The following is a 23551-nucleotide window of genomic DNA, read 5'->3' as shown; positions in this document are numbered from 1 at the left end:
GGAAGCTTCCAAATAAAATGTAGGCCTGTAGGAACAACTTGGTTTCTGAATTGTCTTTTATTTTGAAGCACCATTTTTAATAGCCTATTAAAATATCGCTTAGGTCTACATATTAGAAAAATGCTATTTTGACAGTTGGAATAATAACAATAACCATCGTCTTTCTTTGTAATTTGTACCTTTTATTTAGTGTAAAAGTCTGTTTCAGAGACAAAACGTGTAATTGGTAGTTATCTTTTATCTCGTGTTAAATGTTGATGCATCTGAGGGAAAACGTGGTATTTGTACATTTTCTATCGGGCTAACCTGGCTGTCTGAAGTAAAATGAGTCTTTTTCATCTTTTCTCCCCGGTTTCAGCTGTGTTTCTTACCGAGGTAAATGTGTCTCCCCTCCGCCTCAGCCTCAGAGAAATTGGCGCCCTTCAGTAAACTCGATCGCGCGGTCTCCTGGGTAACCATTGTAAACAACGCGCCCTACAGCACTGAGGTGAACAGCGAACAAAACCAGCCATGGCTGTCTGCAACACCGAGTATTTCGATCAGATCGGAAATATTCAAAAGATCATACACGAACGGTAAGAACGCTGTGTACTTTTTCCTTTTGCTTATTCACAATAAATGCTGTATTGTCTCGATTAAATGTTTGGAAATTTAAGTGGGCCTTGAATGAAGCAGCGCGGTAGATTTCAGCTCTCGCGGACTGTAGCGTTAGCTGTCTGGCTCTGTGAGCAGGAGAGTGATAATAACCAACGGGACAGCGGTGAACGACTCTTTGTAGCTTTTGAAATAACATGATTTTTTTTAATAATCACCCGTGTATAGCAGTGAGCTCAAGTAGTATGTCGGATGTATTATCTATCTTTTGGATATCGCCTTTTTCATAATTACTGTAACGTTATTAGGATGACAGATTCAGTAAGTTAACCCAACGTTATATCACAACATTTGTTCTTTTTCTCTTTAGTTTTTGTGAGGGATGTAAAGTTATACTAAATGTAAAGAACTATTACTGTACTATTATAAAGTTCGTCAATTTGGTAACAATCCCTGGATTCATCTAAGTTAACGTTAACGTTACTCAAGCTATTTACTTCATCGATGTAGTTCTTTCTTCTTTTTGATCTAATTTATTATTTGTGGAGCTGAATGGAAGAATTGTTTAACACTAAGTAACTTTTTTTTGTTTAGGGAGAGAAGAAGACATGAACTGGAAGAAAAACTGTTTGCCTACTTAAGATCAGAGGAAAGACTGTAAGTATAACAGTAACTTAGACCCTTATATTATGAAATTAATAGTAAATATCAATAAACCTATATATTTGAATGTTTTTAAATATTTATTTTCTGCTTACCAAGACTGCATTTATTTAATTAAAAAACAGTACTATTGTGAAATATTATTACAATTTAAAATAACTGTTTTCTGTTTGAATATAAATGCAATTTATTCTATCATTACTCCAGTCTTCAGTGTAACATGATCCTTCAGTCTAATATGCTGATTTGCTGCTCAAGAAATATTTATTATTATTATGATCAATGTTGAAAACAATTGTGTACAATTACAACAACAGCATTTATCTGAAATAAAAAGCTTTTGTAACATCATACACTACCATTTAAAAGATTGGGGTCAGTAAGAATTATTATTATTATTATTTAATAATAGAAGTGAAAGAAATTAATACTTTTATTCAGCAAGGATGCATTAAATTGATCAAAAATGACAGTAAAGACATTTATAACATTACAAAAGATTATATTTCAAATAGCCTAAATGCTGTTCTTTTGAACTTTCTGTTCATCAAAGAATCCTGAAAAAAATTTACATAACTTTTTTTCAGCATTGATAATAATCAGAAATATTTCTTGAGAAGCAAAATCAGCATATTAGAATGATTTCTGAAGGATCATGTGACACTGAAGACTGGAGTAATGATGCTGACAATTCAGCTTTGATCACGGGAATACATTACATTTTAAAATATATTCAGTAAAAAAAAAAAAAAAAAAATTAAGTCTAATAATATTTCACAATATTACTGTTTGTTTTGTATTTTTTATTAAATAAATGCAGCCTTGGTGAGCGTAAGAGACTTCTTTTAACATTAAAAAACATAACAATTGTTAAAACCAAACTTTTGAACGTATATATATATATATATATAATATATATGCATGGATTCCCTTCAAGTAGAAAATGTATTGATATTTTTTTGCCCCAAACAGTACTGTTTCCCATGTATGTATCTATCTACCAAAATTGACTTTCAGATGACATTTTTAGGCATTATTTTACAACCTGAAAGAGGTCAGAAAGAAATGTTTTACTACAGTATTACATTTAATGTGCTTTCACTTATTACTTTTTTTTTTAATCCTCTTGTTTATTTTAATTTTATTTTATTGAGTCTATATTGTTGTGACATACATCTTTTGTTGCTTTTATTGTTTCACCCATAGAACAGGCTTTCTCCAAAAAATGGTTATTTCAGGATAAATAAGTAGACCAATACACTCACTCATTGATGATTTGGGGTCATCTGTTTCTGTTTAAGTACTTGAGGCCAGTTTGTTTTTATGATGGCTCAATTAAATGCATTTATAAAAATAAAGAATTTTGATATGGGGCCATGATGGTCAAGGATGTGTGAGAGGTTAGTAGATCAGCATTTATCATTCATTTTAACATTTCATCCATCATTATCCATTTTCGCCCTTTGCTAGTCACAAAACTCCATCTTAGCTGTGGAGAATCCATTAGTACTACTGTAAAGTGGCTCTTGACAGATATGTAATTTTTTAGTTTGTCCAGTAATATGCACAGTGAGGAGCAATTAGTAATACTAATAAGCTAGCATTAACCTATTTATAGTAATGGTTGACCTATTTGTTACAGGTTTCTATATTTATTTTCATTAATGCAAAGTCAGTGCAGCCTTTTTCTATACAGAGAGTGGAAAAGCTGTCCGTTTCACGTCTTTCTCCTGCTCACAGGACGAAGCTGAAGTGTGCCAAGATGCGCTGCTATTACAAGGAGCTGCACGAGAGAGAGCAGCAAGCAAAGACACGCAACCTTGAGCTTCTGGGGAATGTGGAAAACTTGGCATCGAAATTGAAAGAATTCTCCATTGATTGTAGCAGGCTGCTTCAAAAGAGGGTAACAACCTTGGACAGCCGAATCTGTCCCAAAATTCATCATATGTGCTTCTTAAAATAGTACTGACTCTGTGTCAATTGTTATGCTTATTTCACAGTTTTTATCTTTGAATATTTACTTTCGTTGTGGTTTAGACAGAATACATCGCTTTATCATTCCAAGCTGTGTTTTGGTTGTTTTTTTAGTTTCTGTTATTCTCATGTCAAAGCACATGTTTGCGTTGTTCTGATCATAGAGGTGAAATGAGATGTGCAGTGACCCAAATGATAGCTGCTCGGTACCAAAAATGTTAGTGTAGTCTGAATGTTTGCATTTCCCAAAACTAAGGCATTATTTTGAGGCACTGATCAGCCCCCCCTACCCACCGACATATATTCTGAGCCTCAATTAGACCATTGCCATAATCCTGTAATTGTCTGTCTAATTGTCTTCCAGTGTTTAAACTTTCACACTTATTGTTGTTTGGGAACAATCATAAACACTCCAGCACTCATTTATCACTGCACGCAAATGAGAAAAAGAAAACAACAGCTCCGTCAGATTGTCACTTAAAACTGAACAGTGCTCCACAGCTTAATATCAAATTAGACAAATTGTTTAATTACACTACCACAAATTAATCGCCCTGTATTCAGATAGTGAAGTGCCACTGAATTTCCCTTTTTGTGAAAGAAACCCGTGTTCCTCCTTTTTGTGCGTGTTGTGTTTTGTTTTGTTGCTGCAGTGGTAGCCTAAAATTGCAATTGTAAGAGATACCTGCTAATCTAGCTGCCAGTCAAAGAATATCACTTTAATTTCTATTACACTAAACTGAACTTGATTGCTTAATTGCTCAAATTCATACCACCACCTCATATCGTAAAGCTCTCATTTCTCTTTTCTTCCCTGATGATTTTTCATTCCCACTCTGATTTTAACAATGCTAATATTTGTCTGCTTGTAACTGCACGGACCACTTTAGGTGTTAACGTGTGTAAATGGTAACTCCGGTCTCTTTTGGGAGTGCAGATATTGTCTTACGAGAATGAAGTGGGAGGTTGGAGGTAATCCCAGCGCCCTCATCTCTGCCACTGGTTAACTCGCCAAACTGATTAAGAGCCTTGGCAGGCACTATTAAGGGCACTCACAAAGGAATACACACGCTGATTGGCGCTACATTTAGGGGCAGAAACATAATCTTCCTCTTCCATTGCTTTGTTTGTAATGTTTAATGAAATAAGAGGTTATATTGGAATTTGTGTGTGATGTGTCTCGTAACTTTGGTCACTTTGACTGCCATGTTATTAAGCCAGTGCCGTGTTACAACTAGTGTTTATAAGCAAATCGTTTTTGTCGTTTAGATCGGTGAAATGATCTATGTTAGTAATGATTTGACTTGAATTCATTTCAGTTGGAGTACAAGAATCATATTACCAGACTGAAGAAAGACAAGAAGAAAACGGGGAGCAGGGGGGAATCAGAAGCGGACGAGGTAAGAGAAAATTATCATGTCATCTATGGAAATTACAGTTCAGTGGGGAATTTACAAAGCTATCTCTGTGCCTTTGATAAAACTGCAGTGCTGTGATGGGATCCAATGGAAGTGTGTCTTTTTTTTTTTTTTCAAAAGAAGAGAGTTGAGAGTTATAGAGAAAAATACCACAACCATTATTCAGCTCAGCCTCCCTCTTCAGGAGACACTTTTGACAGTTTATATGGGGTATCAGTGTTCAAAGGCCACAATTAATTTATAATCAAAAGCAAATTGGAAAGTGCTTGAAGTAATTACTGTTTTTCTCAAATGACTGCTTTGGTTTAACAAAGGAGTATCACAGTCTTAAAACAAAATGATATTACACATTTTTAAAAGGCCGTTTAAAATTAGAAGAAAAAAAAACAAATGGAAAAGAGTATTTTTAAAGACTCTTACAGCTAATGCAATCCAACTGATCATGTGTCATTTTTTCTTTGTGACAGTCTGCAGTATTGCACATCACACGTACGACAGCTAAAACAATATGCGCCCAAACTCTTTCTGTCAGTCCCTCGAATAAAAGTCGCTGTTATGCAGATTGCTCAGCGGTGGTCGTGAGGCTGTTCATTTTCCCTCTCGTATCTGTAGTGCCGCAGGTGTCTAATCCTGGCTGCTTTTGCCCGAACCGACAATGTAGTTCAAGCCCGTGGCTGTAGCTTTCCCTCTCTTCAAGCGACTCGAGCTCTCTCGGATGAAATGTGGAAGACAGCTCATAATGACTTAGAGCATTCTGTCTAGAGCAGTCACTTGTGACTATGCCGTATCCCCCCCACCTCCCTCCCCAAATCCCACCCCCCCTTCCAGCCTGCCGATATTGTAATGAGCAGAGATGGGAGGAATCACTCCATTATGCATAGACGCCACCACTGGCTGCGTGCATGTCCCCGAGGCTGCAGCATTCATTAAGGGGAGCTTACCAGCCTGAAAGCTGGGAAGCCATGATAACGGGATATGATTTTCATATTTAATATATTCCTTGGAAGAGCAGGCGCGTGCCGCAGATTGATAGAAGAATCAATTGCTACTTTAGCGAAACACTTTCTACTTTGCCCTGCAGCTAGCGATGGAATCACTCAGCCAAGAAATTAACTTTTCCTCTCACTCCATTTCTTTTTTCCTTTTTTTTTTACTTCCACACTGGATCTGCCAGACAGACCGCGTGGTTTACAGTGGATGTTATTAAGCAGCTAACGGGTTGGTATTTAAGACCCTTATCAGAAAAGAAACAGAAGCCATGTTTTTTTTATTTTTTTTATTATTATTATGTGTGCTGATTTTTTTTTTCTGTACCCATCCACCACTCTTCCTCCATAGTGCAGTATTTCTGTCATGAAACAGAGTTTAGGAGCATAGGATTGTTAATAAGATTAAAAGTTAAGACACTGATCTCAGTGCACTCAGCTGAACAGACAGTTGGAAGAAAATCTAACCTTGACCAAAAGAAATCTTAGTCAGTCTGTATAAAGCTACAAAAATGATACTTTGAAATGTTTTAGATTAAAGTTTATTTGAAAAGAAGCCACCGTAACCTGATTTGTCAGGGTTGAGTTTTGGGGCCAAGGACTAGTGGAAGTAAAGCAATGAGAGAATGATATAGCAGACATTTAGCTCCCACTTACTGGCAATGAGGTATCCTTGACCGGCCAATTAATTTTAGCACTTTGTAAATGCCTTGACTCAATGTACTTGACATGCCTTTTTTTGTTTTTCTGCAGTTTTACTTCCTTTCATTTTCATGAATTTAGAAAAGTAGTATATCACATTTTTAAAGATGTATTTGAGAAATATTAAACTTTTTACATTGGTTAAATATTCCAAAACTCTTCCCTTGAGTATTCAAACGGACATGCGTCAAAGGGTTTGTTAGTTTACCCAAAAATGATAATTATCTCACTTTTGTGTTTCTCCAAACCTGTATGACTTTCTTTTTTCTGTCATACACAAAAGGAGATGCCAGGGTATTAAAGGAGAACTCCGGTGAATTTTTAAGTTAATCTTGATCGTTTTACCTTTGTGAGTACTGTCTATAGAAAAAAAAACGAACCGGATCGGTGCTTGCAACGCGGAGCTGTTACAGTTAATGCCCAGAGCTCCCATTCAGCTAAAACGGCAGTTATGGGGGCATTAACCTAAATAGTGTCTTTGTGCCTCTTAACAGACACAAAATGCAATTAAAATGTCTGTCCAACATGAACAGGGCCCTTACATGACAACAAGATGCGTTTAGCAACTTAGCCATTGTTTAAACTCACCTAAATAGTGTTTTAGACGGCTAGCTGTAGTCTCGCGCTGAAGTCCCGTGGGAACTCAGTTGTAGCCGGAAAAAGTGCGCGTGATTTTTTTTTTCCCCAAACCACTTCAGGGGAAATCCCGCCCTGCAGCTGATTCTAAGGTTTTCATTGGTCATGTCAATCGTCACTGTAACCTAAACCAATTAAATCAGCTGCAGGGCGGGATTTCCGCTGAAGTGGTTTGGGGGAAAAAATCGCGCACATAGTGCAGGTGGGAGGAGCGTCGTGTTCTGGCTACAACTGAGTTCCCACGGGACTTCAGCGCGAGACTACAGCTAGCCGTCTAAAACACACAATCTACTGTAGATAGATTTTTTTTCTATCTACAGTACTCACAAAGGTAAAACGATCAAGATTAACTTAAAAATTCACTGGAGTTCTCCTTTAACAATATACAAATAGAAGTGCATTGGGACTGACTCTAAGGATCTCAAAAATGACAACAACAAAAAAACACCAAAAAAGTTCTTCACATGACTAGTGTGCAATATTCCAAGTAGGGATGGCGAAAACTAAAAAATTTCTTGACCGACCACCGAGCCTCATTAGCCGGTTGAAACCGATTAACCGATTCGTTTAAAATATGCTACGCTATTTGAAATAACAGCCATTTCGAGCCGCGCCTGCAATTTCGCAACTCTGTCGCATCTCTCTGCCGCTCTGCCTCCCGCTCACACACACACACACACGCTGTTTCTCACATTTCCTACCAGCTAGCAAAGCTGACACGGTAGGTTGGCTTTGGCTACCTTTCTCGCCCAAAGAGACTTGCTGGTGTCGCGTTTTCAGGTGATACATCATAAGCCGCGTTTCCATTACCCTTCAAATTGCGCAAATTGAAATTGCGAATTGAAAATACGCACAATGGAAAAACTCCCGTTTATCGCAAAAAAGTTTTTACGCTCGCATGAGGAGGTTTTTCAGTCAATTCGAAAAAGGAATATTTCGCAAAACTGCAATGGAAACTGCTGACTTAGAAGACGCGGTGTGTTTGAGGTCCATGTCTAGCTACGCAAATAATAATAATTTTATATTATTTTATTATAACATTTAATAGGCTATATTTAGAAGAGGCTTTTATGCAAAAAAGGAACAAAGCTGAGCGTGGAGCGCGCACTGCATGGCACGGAGGCGCGGGCGCGAACACTTGCATTTTCCTATCAACAGTGGAAACAACTTAAAATACTCTATCATTTCTGGTCATACAGAAAATAATAATACATTATTCTCAACTACTTGTATTTGTGTAAACTCACAATAACAAGAAAACGTTGTGCTTTTGTAAAATAAAATAAAACAATCAGACGCACTTTCATGATCTCCGTAAACTGGAGCACGAGAACTGAAACAAAATATAGCCTATGTAGGCTAAAGCTTGAAATGTCCACTTTAAAAAGAACAAATTTGAATCGAAAGCTAATACCTTCTGATTATGTAATTGTATGAAAGGTGCATTTCTCTCTAAAAGCGCATCTGCTTAACAGCGGAGATTGAGATGTGATTTTAGCCGACTCTTAGAAAAACAATAGTTTATTAATGGATTTTCTCATTCAGCACTGTGGAAAAAATATAAATTCCAGGTTCTAATTTGGCCTTAGAAAACCAGTAAAATCGACATGTTTTCCATATTAATTTGTGAATATTTTAAATGTTTAATAAAGGGGCAAAAAGTCATAAACAAAAATCTGAAAATTCGTCGATATTTACTTTTTTGCGCAGCAGTTGGTGTAGCTAGTTCAAATAAAAATGTTGGTGTTCAACTTTGCTTTTTAAAAAGACAACAACCGTTCATTTTTCGTTTTTCAATTACGGGTTAAAAAAGGAAAAACGAATGGACACAAAAGTAGCCTACATGGATCGTTTGGACAGAATACGAGACATAATTCTTTATTAAATTCATAAAAGAAACAATAATTAGCCTTCTCGGAGCAGAAATGAGGGCGAAACACCCAGAAACTCCTTATATGTGTCGTTCGCAGTATAAGGGTCTTTCCCTGCCATTAATGCTTGGATAACACGCCACGTCTCCTTCCATTAATAATAATAATAATAATAATATTAATAATGTCTAATGCGGTGGCTGTGATATATATATAAACTTACCAACGTCCTTTGCCGTGATTTTTGGAATGACTTATCACGAGAGAAAAAAGGACGTTTTAGGAGATATTTATACCTTGTGAGGACGCGAACCCAAACGCTGTGACCTCGCCCAAATGTTTTTATTGGTTTATTAAGTACAAACAGGCGAGTTATGAAAAATTGAGTGTGAGGGATTTGTTCACTTCACACAAAAAGATCTTGGAATGAGATGGCTAACTGTAGTAGCGTTTAGTCCACTGTCTATAATAGCCTAATTTAGAGCAGTGTTGTTTTTGGCAGCCCTTTTAGTTTTAGTCTTAGTCTTAGTCTTTTGGACGAAAATGCTTTTTAGTTTGTCACATTTTAGTCACTTATAAACTTGATAGTTTTAGTCAAGTTTTAGTCGACGAAAACGCAAAAAGGTTTTAGTCAAGTTTTAGTCAATTTTAGTAAAAAAAAAAAAAAAGTAACTTAGACTTTAAAAAATTAATTTAGGTTAAAAAGTATTGGACATGGGCTTAGGTTTGACAGGTTGTAGCAAGTGTTGCAATTCATAACTTTTTTTTTTTTTTTTTTAAATAACCCCTGAAATGATGACTTCTGGTGAATATTGTGGAAACTAATTGATACATTTAGATAAATATATTTCATACCTTATAGCATATTATAATACAACTTATTAGGCCTAGCCTATATATTTATAGAATAGCAAAGTAGGCCTAATCAATATAAGTTACAAGACTGAACCACATAGATGTGAAATATAAAGGCTATCATGATCATTTTGCCAACAATGAACCATGGATTTTTAACTTAAAAAATACAACATATAACATTCAAAACTCACCGGCTTAGACTGCATTTGAAGAAAAATAAACACAACAGTTTTCTGTAGCCTTGTGTGCGAACTTATTCAATAGAATTATTAGATTATCTCCTGATGCGTGCTGCTTAATATCCAACGCATTCTCATCGCGACGGCATATGGTACAATTGGCCTTGTATTCATTGTCCCTCACGCATTCCAGCCACGGGTAGTCATTTTCCCATTCAATTTTACATTTCTGTGCTCTTTTCTTTTTCGCCGGCTGCTCGGAGGTAACGTTAGTCATTTTTACATTTCCCGCTGTTGTCACTTGTCGTCATCGTTGCTACGATACGTGACTCACAATGCGAAACGACCAATTAAAAGGGCATTCTCTGATGATGTTCCAAGATGTTAAAAACGCTACGCTGATCATAGACAAACAGGGGGAGAAATTAGCATCTACCGCACCGTCTGTTTTTTTTCCTCATAGCCTACAAATGTCTTCGTTCATAGTCTGACATATTAGAATGTGTCTGTCATGGATTTGCACTGAATTGATTCTCAAAAATACGGAACAAAGTGCGTTCCGTATCAGTTCAATACGGAACAAGACTTTATTGTGTCAAATACGGGACGATTCCGTATTATACAGAACAGTTGGCAACCCTAATTTGAACGTCAGACTTATCATTTTCGTTTCGTCTCGTCAACGAAAACTCGAAAACGTCTCGTCATGTTTTAGTCACCTTAGAGACATTTTTAGCTAGTCATCGTCGCGTTATCGTCATAAAAAAAAGGTGTGTCAACGAAATCATTTCGTTATCGTCATCGTTGACGAAAACAACACTGATTTAGAGATCACTTTTTTTTTTTTTTTTTGACAACTTTGATCGGTTAACGTTTATACGGTCATCCATCGGTCAAACGGTCATCGGTTAACATCCCTAATTCCAAGTATATCTTAACTGGTTGCAACATACCAGTTTGAATGTGCAGAATGAAGGTCTGTTTATAACACAAACCTATCATATGGTTTTGGAAGACCCGAAATAGTACACAAATCTTTTGTAATTTTGTGATGTTTGATATGTAAGGGATAATGTAGAGCGAGGCGGTTGTTATAGTGAATCTAACCCCAACAGGCTGATCAGGACCCCCGACGCAAAGCGTAGCATTGAATGAGAGCCCATAATAATTTGATGTAGCTTTACAGTTCTAACGATAAATTAGATCTTTTATTATATGATATGATTAATATCATATTTTTAAATATGATGGTTTCATTATATCGTGTCGTGACTATCTCTAAAGTGGACACCCAACTTAATATATGATATTTACCATCTGAATCTAACCATGTCACGCGATCGTGTCAAGGATCAGCCAAAATTCCACATGCATCTTTAAATGCATCATTTTGACCGCTAGATTCCAAACTCTATATCTTTAATGATACATACCCAATTGAGAGATTAATGCATTTATTGTATTAGGATATATTTTAAAAACAAAACAACACCAAACTGTACATTTAAACAAGTTTAATTATACATTTATAAATAATATCTGTAGATGTCCTGAACAAAATAACGGAGTAGCCTATGTTTTCATGTTTCCACTGTTCGATCGCGCCCGCGCCCGCGCCCGCCGACACACACACACACACCATATTACAGCATTGCAGTCTTGACATTGCAGCCTGTTCATTATAGCCATAATAAAATAGTCAACCTAACATATAAAAATTCCACTGCTCTGTTTATATAGTCAGTATAGCCTCGTACAATTCGTACCATTTTGCTCGTGTGAAGAGGATGATTTTTTCCGTCGATATTGGAACGTGAGTGAAGTACAAAGCCTATAATAAAGTAGTTTAGTTTAAAATAGTTTACCATCCAAATACATCGCAAATGTTGAAACATTTTGATTCTAATTAGAGAATTACGTGAGCCTAACGCCGCTTACTTTCACTTTCGCTTATAAAGTATTTCATTTTGGCTTGTTTATAGTTATTTTTTCATTCTTGTTCTGTTCTGAATATCATTACATTTAAATTATTTGTTGTTGAATATGTTTTGTGTATTTTTACCACATTTTATTGTTGTGTATATTGGTATAGCCTATAATAATACCGCGAAATGCAGTGCGGTCAATATGACCGTCTATGGCCGAAATAGGTAAATATGTTCATTTGTTTTTTTGCCTTATGTGCAATTTATATGAAAAACATTTTAAATGAAAATACAGACACTTTTAGGAAAAGTCAGGTACCGGCAGGATTTTATTTATTTTTTCAACAAAGTTATTGCAGATATAAAATTCAAAACGACCGCCATGGCACTTCTAGTGTTAAAGGATAATAAAGGAAAATGCGCATTCTCATATGAAACAGAAATGGCAGCACTTATCAGTTATTAGCACCAGTGCGACTGTCTGCAGCACGCATGCCAGCATTATTTGCATAGTGCATAAACATTATATTGAACACTTATCGAACTTTTAAAATAATTTTATAGAGGAAAATTATGTCAGGATAATTATCGTTATCGTTCTTGCGCCTAGCCCTAATTGCCATCAACTCCTGTCTGCCACCACTTATATCTACCATATCTATTGTTTCACTTGAACAGCACCTGAGCAGGTTCCAGCTCCCCAGCACACGTGGATCATCACAGAGTGCTGTCATCTTCACAGGTCACCAGACCTCCAGCCGCTCATCAAGACATGATCAACGTTCACCATCTCAGACAGAGCTGATGCCTAATCATCGTTCACTCTCTCCTCTACAAAGTGGCCTTTGTATGCACTCCCATGTTTCAAAAGCCAGTGGCACTGCCATTTTATCTGATAACATTCTAAACTCAGGTGATTTCCTTGAGGACAAATGTTTGAGTGACGTGCATGAAAAGCAGATGGAGTCTGATTGGGACTTCTCTCAGAGGGCAGGAGAGCAGCAAAGATGGGAAGAACGAATCTCACCTCACGTGACCCTGAAGGAAGCTGAAGTGTCCTCTCTATCTGTGACCGTGAAGAAGCCTGCGGACATTGTGTCATTAAAGCGGTGTCCGACCCGCAGTCCTTCCCCAGATACCACCGATCCAAGAGATTCCTCACAGTACATGAACTCTGGAGATGAGGAAGTGTCTGCAGAGGATGAAGGTGACTCTGTGCCAAGACTTCAAGATCAGCCAGGTTTGAAATTCCTGCTCAGTTACTTTTAATTCCACATTGTTAGTAAACGGATGTATTGACATGACTTGACAAGTTTCATCAATGTTTGTCACTTTTTAAATTGATTAGCCCAATTTAAGAATTATACCTACTCATCGTGGTCTTATACACATTTCAGATCACACTAACAGCATACGTCCCAGCATTTTCAATCCAGCTGGTGAAATTAAACCAGACCTCTCGATACAGACGGACAGTGATGTTTCAGTTTCACCGAGTCAAAGTGGGCATGACACCTGGAGAGGAGATGATGTAATTCAAGAGGAGAGTGTAATACCTATTCAAACCAACAGTGGCACACATGAGCAGGTCAACACACGGCAGTATGGAAGGCCTGACCCTCTTGAATCCCCCAACAGGTACAGTTGCTTGGATTGCTCGACGGTTTTCTCACTTCTGAAAGCAGATAGAAACTATAGACCTAAAGACCGGCCCTACTGGTATGTTTACTGCACAGTGACAGATTTCTCATTATCAATGCAATTACAGTCTCGTGTTCACTTATCTAAGTATAATCATATAGATGCACCTGACTATTACTCTAGTTTAGAAGATATGAAGTCGTAATGAAACGGAAGCAAAATTGTAAAAGATTAAAGTGCCGTTTAAGATATTGGTTTCCCTTTAAATTATTATTGTTTGTCTTGCCCGATTAATAGTATTTGCATAAACCTAAAGAATTTAGTTTTAAGTATATTTTGTTATTTTTTAGAGGTGTAACGGTTCACAAAATTCACGGTTCGGTTCACGGTGAATGTTGCTGATTTGTGGACGTAAAGCCTATAACTAGTTTATTCATGGCACAATGTTTCTCCTGGTTTCCACGCCAGCGCTGTTTGATCTGATAGAGATCTACTGTTAATAACAGAGAAATTTGAATGCTTCTCACTAGATCTCGCAGCGATATTATTACTTCTGTGGCGAATTCAAATGCTTTCTTTACTGGATCTCTTAGCGCTGTGTAGTAACAGTGTCGCTTGATCAAGATCGGCTCGCGCTGCACTGATAAATGGTCCGTGAAGCACAAAAGTAGCGCAGTTTCGTTCCGCTTTCATTACGTTTGACATTTGATGTTGGGCAACGGTGTGTGGTCACGACTGCTAACAAAATTTTGGTCACACCGGCAGTAAAAATGGTCCAACGAATCGTTTGGTTTGTAATGCGATACCGAACCGAAAGCCTCGTACCGAACGGTTCAATACGAATACGTGTATCGTTACACCCCTATTATTTTTACTTGATAACAAGATATAAAGCAAAGAATTTTTTTTTTGCAGCATGTTAGTAAGCATGTTGAAATCACTCAGCTAATGCAGTCAGTAGTAGAGTTTCTACTCAAACCACAACAACAGGGAGGTTTTTTTCTCTGTGTGTGGTTTTCTGGGATGGGGGATGCGTGTACATGTGCACAGGGGTGTACAGATATAATGAACTGGGGTTCTGCAGCCAACAACCTCACTCAACGGGGCTCAATTGTGGCTTTAGGACACCTTGTATGGACGGCTCAGACCCTGAATCCAACATTATTGCCCTAATCCCAGATAATGCTGTAAGGGAGCAATTTTCTCCTCGGGAGATTTGACCCCAAGTCCCAGGAAACTCAACTATTTCTTGACTTCATAGAATGTCTTGACTTCAAGAATGAAAGTGTGGGCATCATGATGGCTTCGCTCAGACAGATAGTTAGTAGGTTTGCATGATGTGCATGGTTATTCTATTTATAGTATATATGCAATACTAGTTATAATATATACACAACATAAATATGTACACATCTCAAATGGACATAGAACTTTTGAAAGTAAACTGTTATGTAATCTTATGATAAATCTAAAAATACAGGTGTCATATTAAATCTATAATTGAATGCCCATTTAAAAGCTGGTCCATTTGCATTATAAAATGTACTTGATAAATTTAGTCTACATGCATGTCTGAATACTAGAGATCGATTTTTTTTTTTTTTTTTTTTTTTTTTATGATTGAAACCAATACAGATTATGTTTACACGCCTGTTTGATAATATGCTGAACAGATTTTGAATCCTTTTTGTTTGTAATTTCTCCCTCTTGACACAATATTGAATTAAATCTTGGGGGGACTTATAGGGGACTATATCTAACTGTATAGCTTTTTGTGTACCTCAAAATGAATAAGTAACTAAGAGTGTGTTCACACTTGGCATGTTTGGTTTGATGAAAACAAACTGCGATTGCTCTGTTAGTGCTGTTCAGTTGAATACAGTAAGTGTGAATGCTGGCATCTGAACCCTGGTGCGCACCAATCAAGCGGATCGAAACTGCTGAAAAGATAGGTCTCGCTCCGCTTCCAAATGAACTCTGGTGTTATCTGGTAAGGCAACACGGATCAAAGACCGCTAAACTAACCAAAAACGGTATATGATGTCACAAAATGTGACCCTAACAAGGTCAGAATACTCAAGCATACCCGTTTTTTCTCATCATTGTCACGATGTTGTCCATCACAGTTCGGTACAGGCATCAGAACCGCATCTCCTCGCAGCAGATCTTCGTTTGTGTGTGTGACGGAGGGATTCCTGCCGCTGTTTTGACTCCTTTACACATTTTATAAGCTCTTCACGAGTTCTCAGCTGGTCAAAACTGCATCATATGTGGCTACGCAAATACAACGAGTGCATTTAGCCCCGAACACAGCATTGTTTTGGATGTTCGGTTACTTCAGTTGCAAAATATACGTAAAAAGCTGACTAATCAGGTTGTGAACATATCCCTATGACTTTAGGTTTGGTATCTTTAGGTTCGGTGTTAAAAATGCCAATGTGAACTCCAAGCAGACCAGGACTAAATCTTTTTTTTTCTTTTTTTTCTTGGTCCAGACTAAACGAACCAAGCGAATCGAACTACATGTGTGAACACACCCTAACTACTGTTTCCAGTAAATGGCAATGCTTATCGGTAGCCTCGATATTTAAGAACCGATTAAAGGTAGGGTAGGTGATCCTGTTCAGAAACACTTTTTTTTATACTGGGTGAAATGGTCCTTCCATCCTGATAGTAGTCAATACATTATGTGTTTAGAAAAAGGAATGAAAAAAATCAGACCTCTGTAGCAGCTGCAGGACAGTAAAAACTCTGACCAATCACTGCCATTCGGTGCGAATGTAAAGAACCAATCAGATGCCTTCATGTCTGCGCGCGCTGCCCTGCGTGCACTCATCACATGTCACCGTTCCCGGAAATATTCAGCTCAAAGCACCTGCATATGCAGTCAGCGAAGGCAAACAAGGCAAAAACTACTTCCTCGGACCCTGCCCGCGCTCTTGAACGACCTCCTCTGCTTCGCCCTCAACCCCGGACCTGTCCTCGAGCCGACGATGCGGTACTTTTCTCCGGACTCTGAGTGTACGTTAGTCTTCATTAGAGTCAACAATGTTTTCATCATGGAAACTCTTACATGCAAAACACCGTATATGTTATGAATCTTACACGAAATTCATCTTCATCACAGTGTAACTGATGGTAATGGAAAAACGTGTATCAATGCAACCTGTTTTTAGTTTTGCCTTATAAATATAGCTCGTTACCGAATGAAACTTTACCATTATCGATATGCTAGCTTGATAGTGAGTACTAAAAGAAATCTTATTTGTTTATATTCATAGTGATAAAGTTAGGTATTTTATTACATGTGATTCTGACATGATGTCACTGTATGTACTGCGCTCCTTCCTCTCCACTCGTCTCAGGTAATAAATGCGTCTTGTTCCAGCCTGAGCGTTTGGCGTCGCGCGTTCATGTGTTTTGGGGGCGTGGCTTTGGAAGGAGCTCAGAAGGGAGGGGGTGGAGTGAATGGAAATAATGAGCTGTGTTTATTGCAGATTAAAAGGTCTACAGTCACTCGATTTTTAAATTTTCTTTTTCAGAGTACTTACATTTTAATTATGTATTGGTATATAAAGACAGTTTAAACAAATTTGGAATGTTTTTTTTTTTGAAAAATGATTACCTACCCTACCTTTAAGTAGAAAAGTGTGAGTACTGGTTAAAACATATTGGTCAAACGGATTAGCTGTCTATTTCTACTTATTTATTTTTTCTCCAGTGCCACTCAATGTAGAGTATAAGCAGAATATAAATAAGATTTGTAAGATTTGCCAATGCGTTGTCCCTTCAACCCTATCGTAAAACATGCTCCTGTGGTTATAGACATCACATTAGAAAAAGAAACCATGGAATGACATGCAGCATTTAAAACAATGTGTCATGACGAACTTCATAACCCTCCAGGACAGTGTAATTTAAGGTTTATACTAATTACTCCAGCTATATCCTTTTTGCTCTTTATTACTTATTTTATTATTTCTGCATTGAATAAATAGATTAATGAAGCCTGCTTAATTAATATTGCCAAGTTTACACATGGAGTGGATTATCCACTTTAATGAGTTGGTTGAATACATATTTAGCACAAAGGTATGCATGCAAATTCTGCGTTTTTGGCAGAATACTTTGTTTGCTTCATGCATAAAGGCCCTGTGATCAAATGAGATGACTATCAAAACAAACAACCCCTTCACTTTAGATGCTAATGCGCATGCAAAGCCCCAGTGGTTCCCTATGGAGGTGATTGTAAAGTGTTTCCTAGTAATTTAAGACCTTTCAATAGATTAAAATGACATTTTATTGACACAACCCACCACTTGGGCTACCACGTTTCCTGTCGTCTGTTAAATGAATATGGTTTGTAGTGACCTCTCTGGCATATTATTCGTCTTTGTGAATGTTTGCTGTTAAACATGAATGTGAGAGGTTTTTTTGGCCTTGTGAAGAGGCCTGGCTAAGAACAAAGCTCTTGTAACGTAATTGTGCATGTAAGCAAGAGAAGGAGAAACCATTAGTATCAATCTTAGCATTTAGTAAATACTGTGTCACACATTTTGTGATGCGAAAGTGGAGTCAAGGCTATCGTGCGCTCAGGTCTAGAGAGGAGAGTGTATCATTGTATTCTTTCGAGCGTTCCCTTCATGAGGCTGTCCTCTCAGCCTCTCATATGACGATACGAGTTTGTGTTTTCAAAGATCTTGATGTGCTTCAGTTGATCTTTCGACTAACCCATTGTACTTCTACCTTTGTAAAAGGAGAGACCAGCACTAAAACACCCTGTAATGGATCCGTTGTCAAGCCCTTTCAATGATGCTGCTGTATCTTCACCGATTGATTTGTTAATATATTTGTGTCTCAGTTTGTGTCATTGTCATGTTTTATCTACTTTTCAGAAAGAGTCATATCAGTTCCCTTGTCTCTAGGGTGGACTAGAATATATGCTAGTGGAACCATTATTGCTGTTATGGAGAAAACAAATAGCTGAAATATAGAGGACATGCTCCTCATAAATGGTCTCAAGAGCAAACACCTATAGATGTTGCCAACAATATTCTGTAATCAGCTGCTGTTTGGGTGTGTTAGGTGTTTTGAAGAGCCCTGGCGTATACACTGTGGGAAGATGATGACGGAGCAGAGGGATGTATGGGGGGGGGGGGGGGACTTTGCCCAGATGGATTGTGCTCCACAGAATGTCATGGATATAATTCACACAGGCAGCTTAATCAGGGTGTTTCCAGGAAACAACCTGCCAAAGAGAGGCAGCGATTGTTTGGTGGCCCCTGACCCCAGGGCCCATTATAGATTGTCATAAATTCTTTTTGGCCATTTTATATGGTGGGGGTTTTAGGATTTGGGTTTAGGTTTTGCAGAAGCTATTCTATAAGGGCCACCCAGTGCTTAATACGTCAGTGTGAGAGATATGGATTCGCTAGAACAAAATGAGCCACGAACAATATTTCACATTTTTGCAGCCATCCAATGCCAAACCTAAGAACAATAGGCGCTATGTTTTTTTCTTTTTTTTTCTTTGAAAGTGTAAATATGAATTCATTTATATATATATAAAAAAAAAAATGTTGTACTTGATACAATATGTTTTTAATATACTTAAATTCAATACAAAATCAGAATTGACTTTTCATTTTCAGTACACATTCCTGGACGATTACTGGGGATCAGTGCATGATATTCAGAAAAAAATGAAAGGGAAGAAAATGTCTTTTTCTAACCTTGTAATGTAATTAAATGCTCCACTTCTGAAATGGTTTTCTGTGGGCTATTGGATAATGATAAAATTAGGCATTGCCTTATGCTACTATTTATAAGATCACATTAATGCTAATTGATGTGAAAGCAATAACAGCAAATAATGGTAGATATGAAAAAGGAAAGGATAAGTCTAGGTGCTGTCGAGGGTGAACTCACCCCTCAGCCTCCTCATCTCGGTACTAAATTTCCCTTAAAAGTGGGTTTTGGAGGTTTTCTGGAGGAAAGTAGTCCTCCACGATCCACTGCAAACTCACTTTCAGGTCTGAAAGGTCATTCCTTGGAATGGAATGGAATGGAATGTTCACTGTGATGATGTCAATTCCCAGTGGATAATGCCACCCTATTTTTCAAATTTCACATCCTTATTTTACTCAGAAATATGTTACATTACACAAGTAAAACTGGCTGAAAATGTCTTCATAACATTAATGCAAGTGGAAAAACACCATAAGTTAATAAGGCTGTATACAATAACAGTATAAACCAATATTTGACCTTCTTGTTCTTGTTATTGAACATTTCTCCAGGCTCTCCATGGAAGGATTTTGTCTTCTTCTGGACAGCATTGAGCGCCGTCTCGGAGAGAAAGACGTGAACCTCTACAAAAGCGCAGTCAATGAGCAGAAACTCTGTGATATCATCAGGTCAGAGAAGGAAGATGTTTTGTCCCCTGCTTGAGTCTGCTACCTCTCATGGTGGTGTAGTGTTCACAGATTCAGTGGAAATTGCATTATCCTGCTTTTAAGGGCTCTCACTATAAATTAAGTGCCATTACTTTGGCAACAACAACACTCCAGCAATAAATCTTGGTTTCTAAGGGGCTTTGGATCACAGTGACAATTTTGCAACGCCGTTTTATTGCTCTCTTTGTTTATTTGTGTAGATTGAAGGCATGGAGAATATTTGTACTAATCTAAAAGTACTCTTAGTAATACTCCATTATTAGTGAGGTTTTCAAAGCTGAAGCTGAAATGCGTGTGTCTGCACGCCACATATTGTCATTTTTAGCCTGTTTCTTCATGCCTTCCTCAGTATATGTAGTCAGTGTGGGCGTCTGGATGGTGTGGATCTACATGCGTGTGGTGCTGTGGTTCTGCAGCAGCTGCCCCTGCTGTCCTGCAGTCTGTCTCATGGATGCCTGTTACCCAGTGATCTAGTCAACACACACTGGTCATCAGCTACAAAGCCAGAACAGATCAGGTATAGTGCTTCGCTGTTCTCTGGAGTCATAGCATCTATTCAGGTTGTTTCACTGTTATGTGTATAGAGTATACTGTATAGCAAGAGATTGTTTGAATAATATCGTCTGCTAATATTGGCAGCTTTAATTAAATAAAAAAAATGCATTAAAAAGTATGATTGCAGTCCAAGAGTCTTATTTTTCCTTTTATTTATTTTGAGAATGATTTTAATTGAGTGTAGTTTTAATGTATTGCTGTTTGCTGTATTTTAATTTGTTCAGTGGCTTTTTACATAACAGTTGATACTTATAGATATGTTTTTCTTATGTTCATACTGTCATAATTAGATAAGATCATGGAAATGATGTGCCTGTGTTAAATTAGTTTGTCCTGGTTTGGGCTTGTAGGTTGTGTCTGTCAGCTGAAAGCGTTCCGCTGTGGGATTGCTGTTTCAGGCACTTCCTTCAGCTTCGACAACAGAAAATCCTCAGTACTGACCACATCGTCCAGCTCTTCACTCCACTCCTGGTGACAAGCAGTGCCACCTACACTGACAAGGTCTCTCTCTCACTTGCTTTCTGCTTCACAGCAATCTCCCAAACTCAGCACAGATGTTTTTAATACTACAGGAATTATTTTCACAGGCCTTTTATATAAAATGTTCTACAGCAACGAATCAGTTTGTGGTGATTTAAATGTGTCAAATTTGAGTTCCCCTTCGTTAGCTCACTCTGACGTGAGTCAGAAGTGATTCTGACGAATGAGGATCGCTTGCGAGAGCCTATCTACTTCGAGTGAAACTAAACGAGCCAATACACATTGGCATGCGATAATTGCACCAGCTGCCGTGCATCGCGGCGCGAGCAAATAACGAGCAGCAGGTGCATTCGCATCCTTGTCTTTCGCTTTGGAGCCAGACGGTGTATGCTGTTCTTATCTCCTGCAAAATCTACTGAGTGTCTTCGAGTCTCTGCCAAGAAGAAACTCTGGTTCGTGGTGTTGGTGTGACGACGCTGGCAGCGAGGGTCGCGATCTCTCTGCGTCTTCTCTCAGCATAAACAGCTGTTTTAACAGCTTTGTCGGTTCGGTGGGCGTGACGATTGAGAGTGGGTGCTCACACTGGGTTGCATTCCTGGTGTGTAGCCGTGGCTATCTCCCTGTGCGTTTCAGCACCTCAGAGCACTTCTAAAAGAGCTAACACGAACGGTCTGCGTTTTTTTTTCAAGATGTCATTCAGATCATGTGTTTCTGGATGCGGCGCGGCCAATGTTTGCCTCCGGCTGACGGGCATGATCGCTGTATCACGTGCTTGGGCTATAGGCACACTGAAGTGGCACTCATGGATGACTCATGTTCTCATTGCAGGAACATCGCGCCGTTACGGTCGAGACTCCGTTACCTCGAAAGAGGTGGAGCCTCTTCGCTTATTCCCCGATCCAGCGCTGCTTCTGCCCAGCAGAATTAAGCCTATTTCGGTTAATATCCTTGGTGACCTAAGGATCACAGTGAGAGGTAACCCGCCGAGCCAGTCTCCTCAGGCCCCTCACTCCTCTGTAACGCCACCCATGGAGCCCCCAAGAGAGCGCGCTGTGCCGTCCACGGCAGTCCCAGTCGTTTCTTTTGGAGCTCCACCGGATGATCAAATGTCGGTCGCTGCATCGGAGGGTGAACTAATGTCCTTTGGGGATGAAGACTCGGCTACGCCCCTTCGGGCCTTTTTCGGGCCGGCCTCTTCGGCGACACGGTGGAAAACTTTGCCCAGCAGTTTTCAGCAGCACAGAAGCAGACGGAGGTGATTAAGCACATCCTGCCCCGACGAACAGCTGCTGCCTTCATCCAGTCGGCGGCGGCGCCTCCGTCTACTCTTTAGCGAGGGCGCCCCCCTGCGGAGGAAGAGGAGCGCCCAGCCCATCCAGGCCCCCGCTAAATCCGGCGGCAAGCGTAAGGACAAGCGGCCCTGAGACGGGGCGACCCAGCAATGGAGGAAGTTGCTCTTCGGACAGATAGTGTCCGCACCTCTCCCTCCCCCGGAGGAGGACCGGGTGGAGAATCTTTTGTTTTGTTTCTGTACCGCCGCTGGCTCCTCGGTACCAACATTTTCAATAAAAGAGCAATTTCTTCCATCTCTGGGTCACAAGAGGGTGCGGATTGCAGTGAGTGACACTCCCATGCCTTGCCACTCCTTTCCCCCTCTTCCATCGCCAGTGGGCAGCAGTGTGCGGCTCGGGGACGCCACCAAGCCTTTTTCAGGCTTGACGAGGCCTCAACTGCATTGGCACATCAATTGCCTCAAGTTGCTCACAGTACGCCTTGCGTTAGGCTGCCTCAAAGGGCCGCTACATGGCAAGCACGTACTGGTCCGTACGGACAGCACTGCGACCGTTGCGTGCATCAACCGTCAAGGTGGTCTACGCTTCCGCCGCATGTCGCAACTCACCCGCCATCTCCTCTTATGGAGTCAGAAGCATCTGAGGTCGCTTCGTGCCATTCACATCCCTGGCATGCTCAATCGTGCAGCCGACAAGCTCTCCCGACAGGGAGAGTGGCGTCTCCATCCCCAGGTGGTCCAGCTGATATGGGACTTCTTTGGAGCCGCTCAGATAGATCTATTTGCCTCTCCGGACTCGACCCATTGCCAGTTGTTTTATTCCCTGACCGAGGGGACCCTCGGAATGGATGCACTGGTGCACAGCTGCACAGCTGGTGCACAGCTAATACGCAAGTATGCGTTTTCCCCAGTGAGCCTTCTCACACAGACTTTGTGCAAAGTCAGGGAGGACGTGGAACAGGTCTTGTTAGTTGCGCCGTATTGGCCCAACCGGACCTGGTTCCCAGAACTCATGCTCCTTGCGACAGCACCTGCTTGGCCCATTCCCCTGAGGAAGGACCTGCAAGCATTTTCGGTCAACGAATTGTGCCTAGAATTTGGGCCGGCCAACTCTGTTATCCTGAGACCCCGGCTTGGATATGTGCCTAAGGTTCCTACCAATCCCTTCAGGGATCAGGTAGTGAACCTGCAAGCTCTGCCTTCGGAGGAGGCAGACCCAGCTCTAGCTTTTCTCTGTCCCATCCGCTCTTTGCGGTTATACGTGGACGGAACGCAAAGCTTCAGGACCTCATATCAGCTCTTCGTCTGTTACAGAGGCCAGCA

The 23551-nt window shown here is 39.5% G+C and overlaps 1 protein-coding gene across 3 annotated transcripts in view; it reads left to right on the top strand.

Moving 5' to 3' along the window:
* Positions 1 to 260: 260 nt before the first annotated feature.
* kiz (kizuna centrosomal protein) overlaps positions 261 to 23551 on the top strand; it is a 42106-nt gene continuing 18815 nt past the window's right edge. Inside the window, exons 1-9 of one of the 3 annotated variants that reach the window (XM_082143479.1) lie at positions 261 to 575; positions 1189 to 1251; positions 2998 to 3160; positions 4551 to 4631; positions 12485 to 13046; positions 13204 to 13444; positions 19747 to 19863; positions 20252 to 20419; positions 20808 to 20958. In XM_082143479.1, coding sequence (XP_081999605.1) covers positions 511 to 575; positions 1189 to 1251; positions 2998 to 3160; positions 4551 to 4631; positions 12485 to 13046; positions 13204 to 13444; positions 19747 to 19863; positions 20252 to 20419; positions 20808 to 20958 — 1611 coding nt within the window. In that variant the 5' untranslated portion in view covers positions 261 to 510. The remainder of the gene's footprint in view (positions 576 to 1188; positions 1252 to 2997; positions 3161 to 4550; positions 4632 to 12484; positions 13047 to 13203; positions 13445 to 19746; positions 19864 to 20251; positions 20420 to 20807; positions 20959 to 23551) is intronic. The other 2 variants (XM_082143477.1, XM_082143478.1) reach the window with 2 other exon arrangements.

The sequence above is a fragment of the Leuciscus leuciscus genome (assembly GCF_965113295.1).
Source record: "Leuciscus leuciscus genome assembly, chromosome: 17".
Lineage (NCBI taxonomy): Eukaryota > Metazoa > Chordata > Actinopteri > Cypriniformes > Leuciscidae > Leuciscus > Leuciscus leuciscus.
This window is presented reverse-complemented; position numbering and strand designations above follow the sequence as displayed.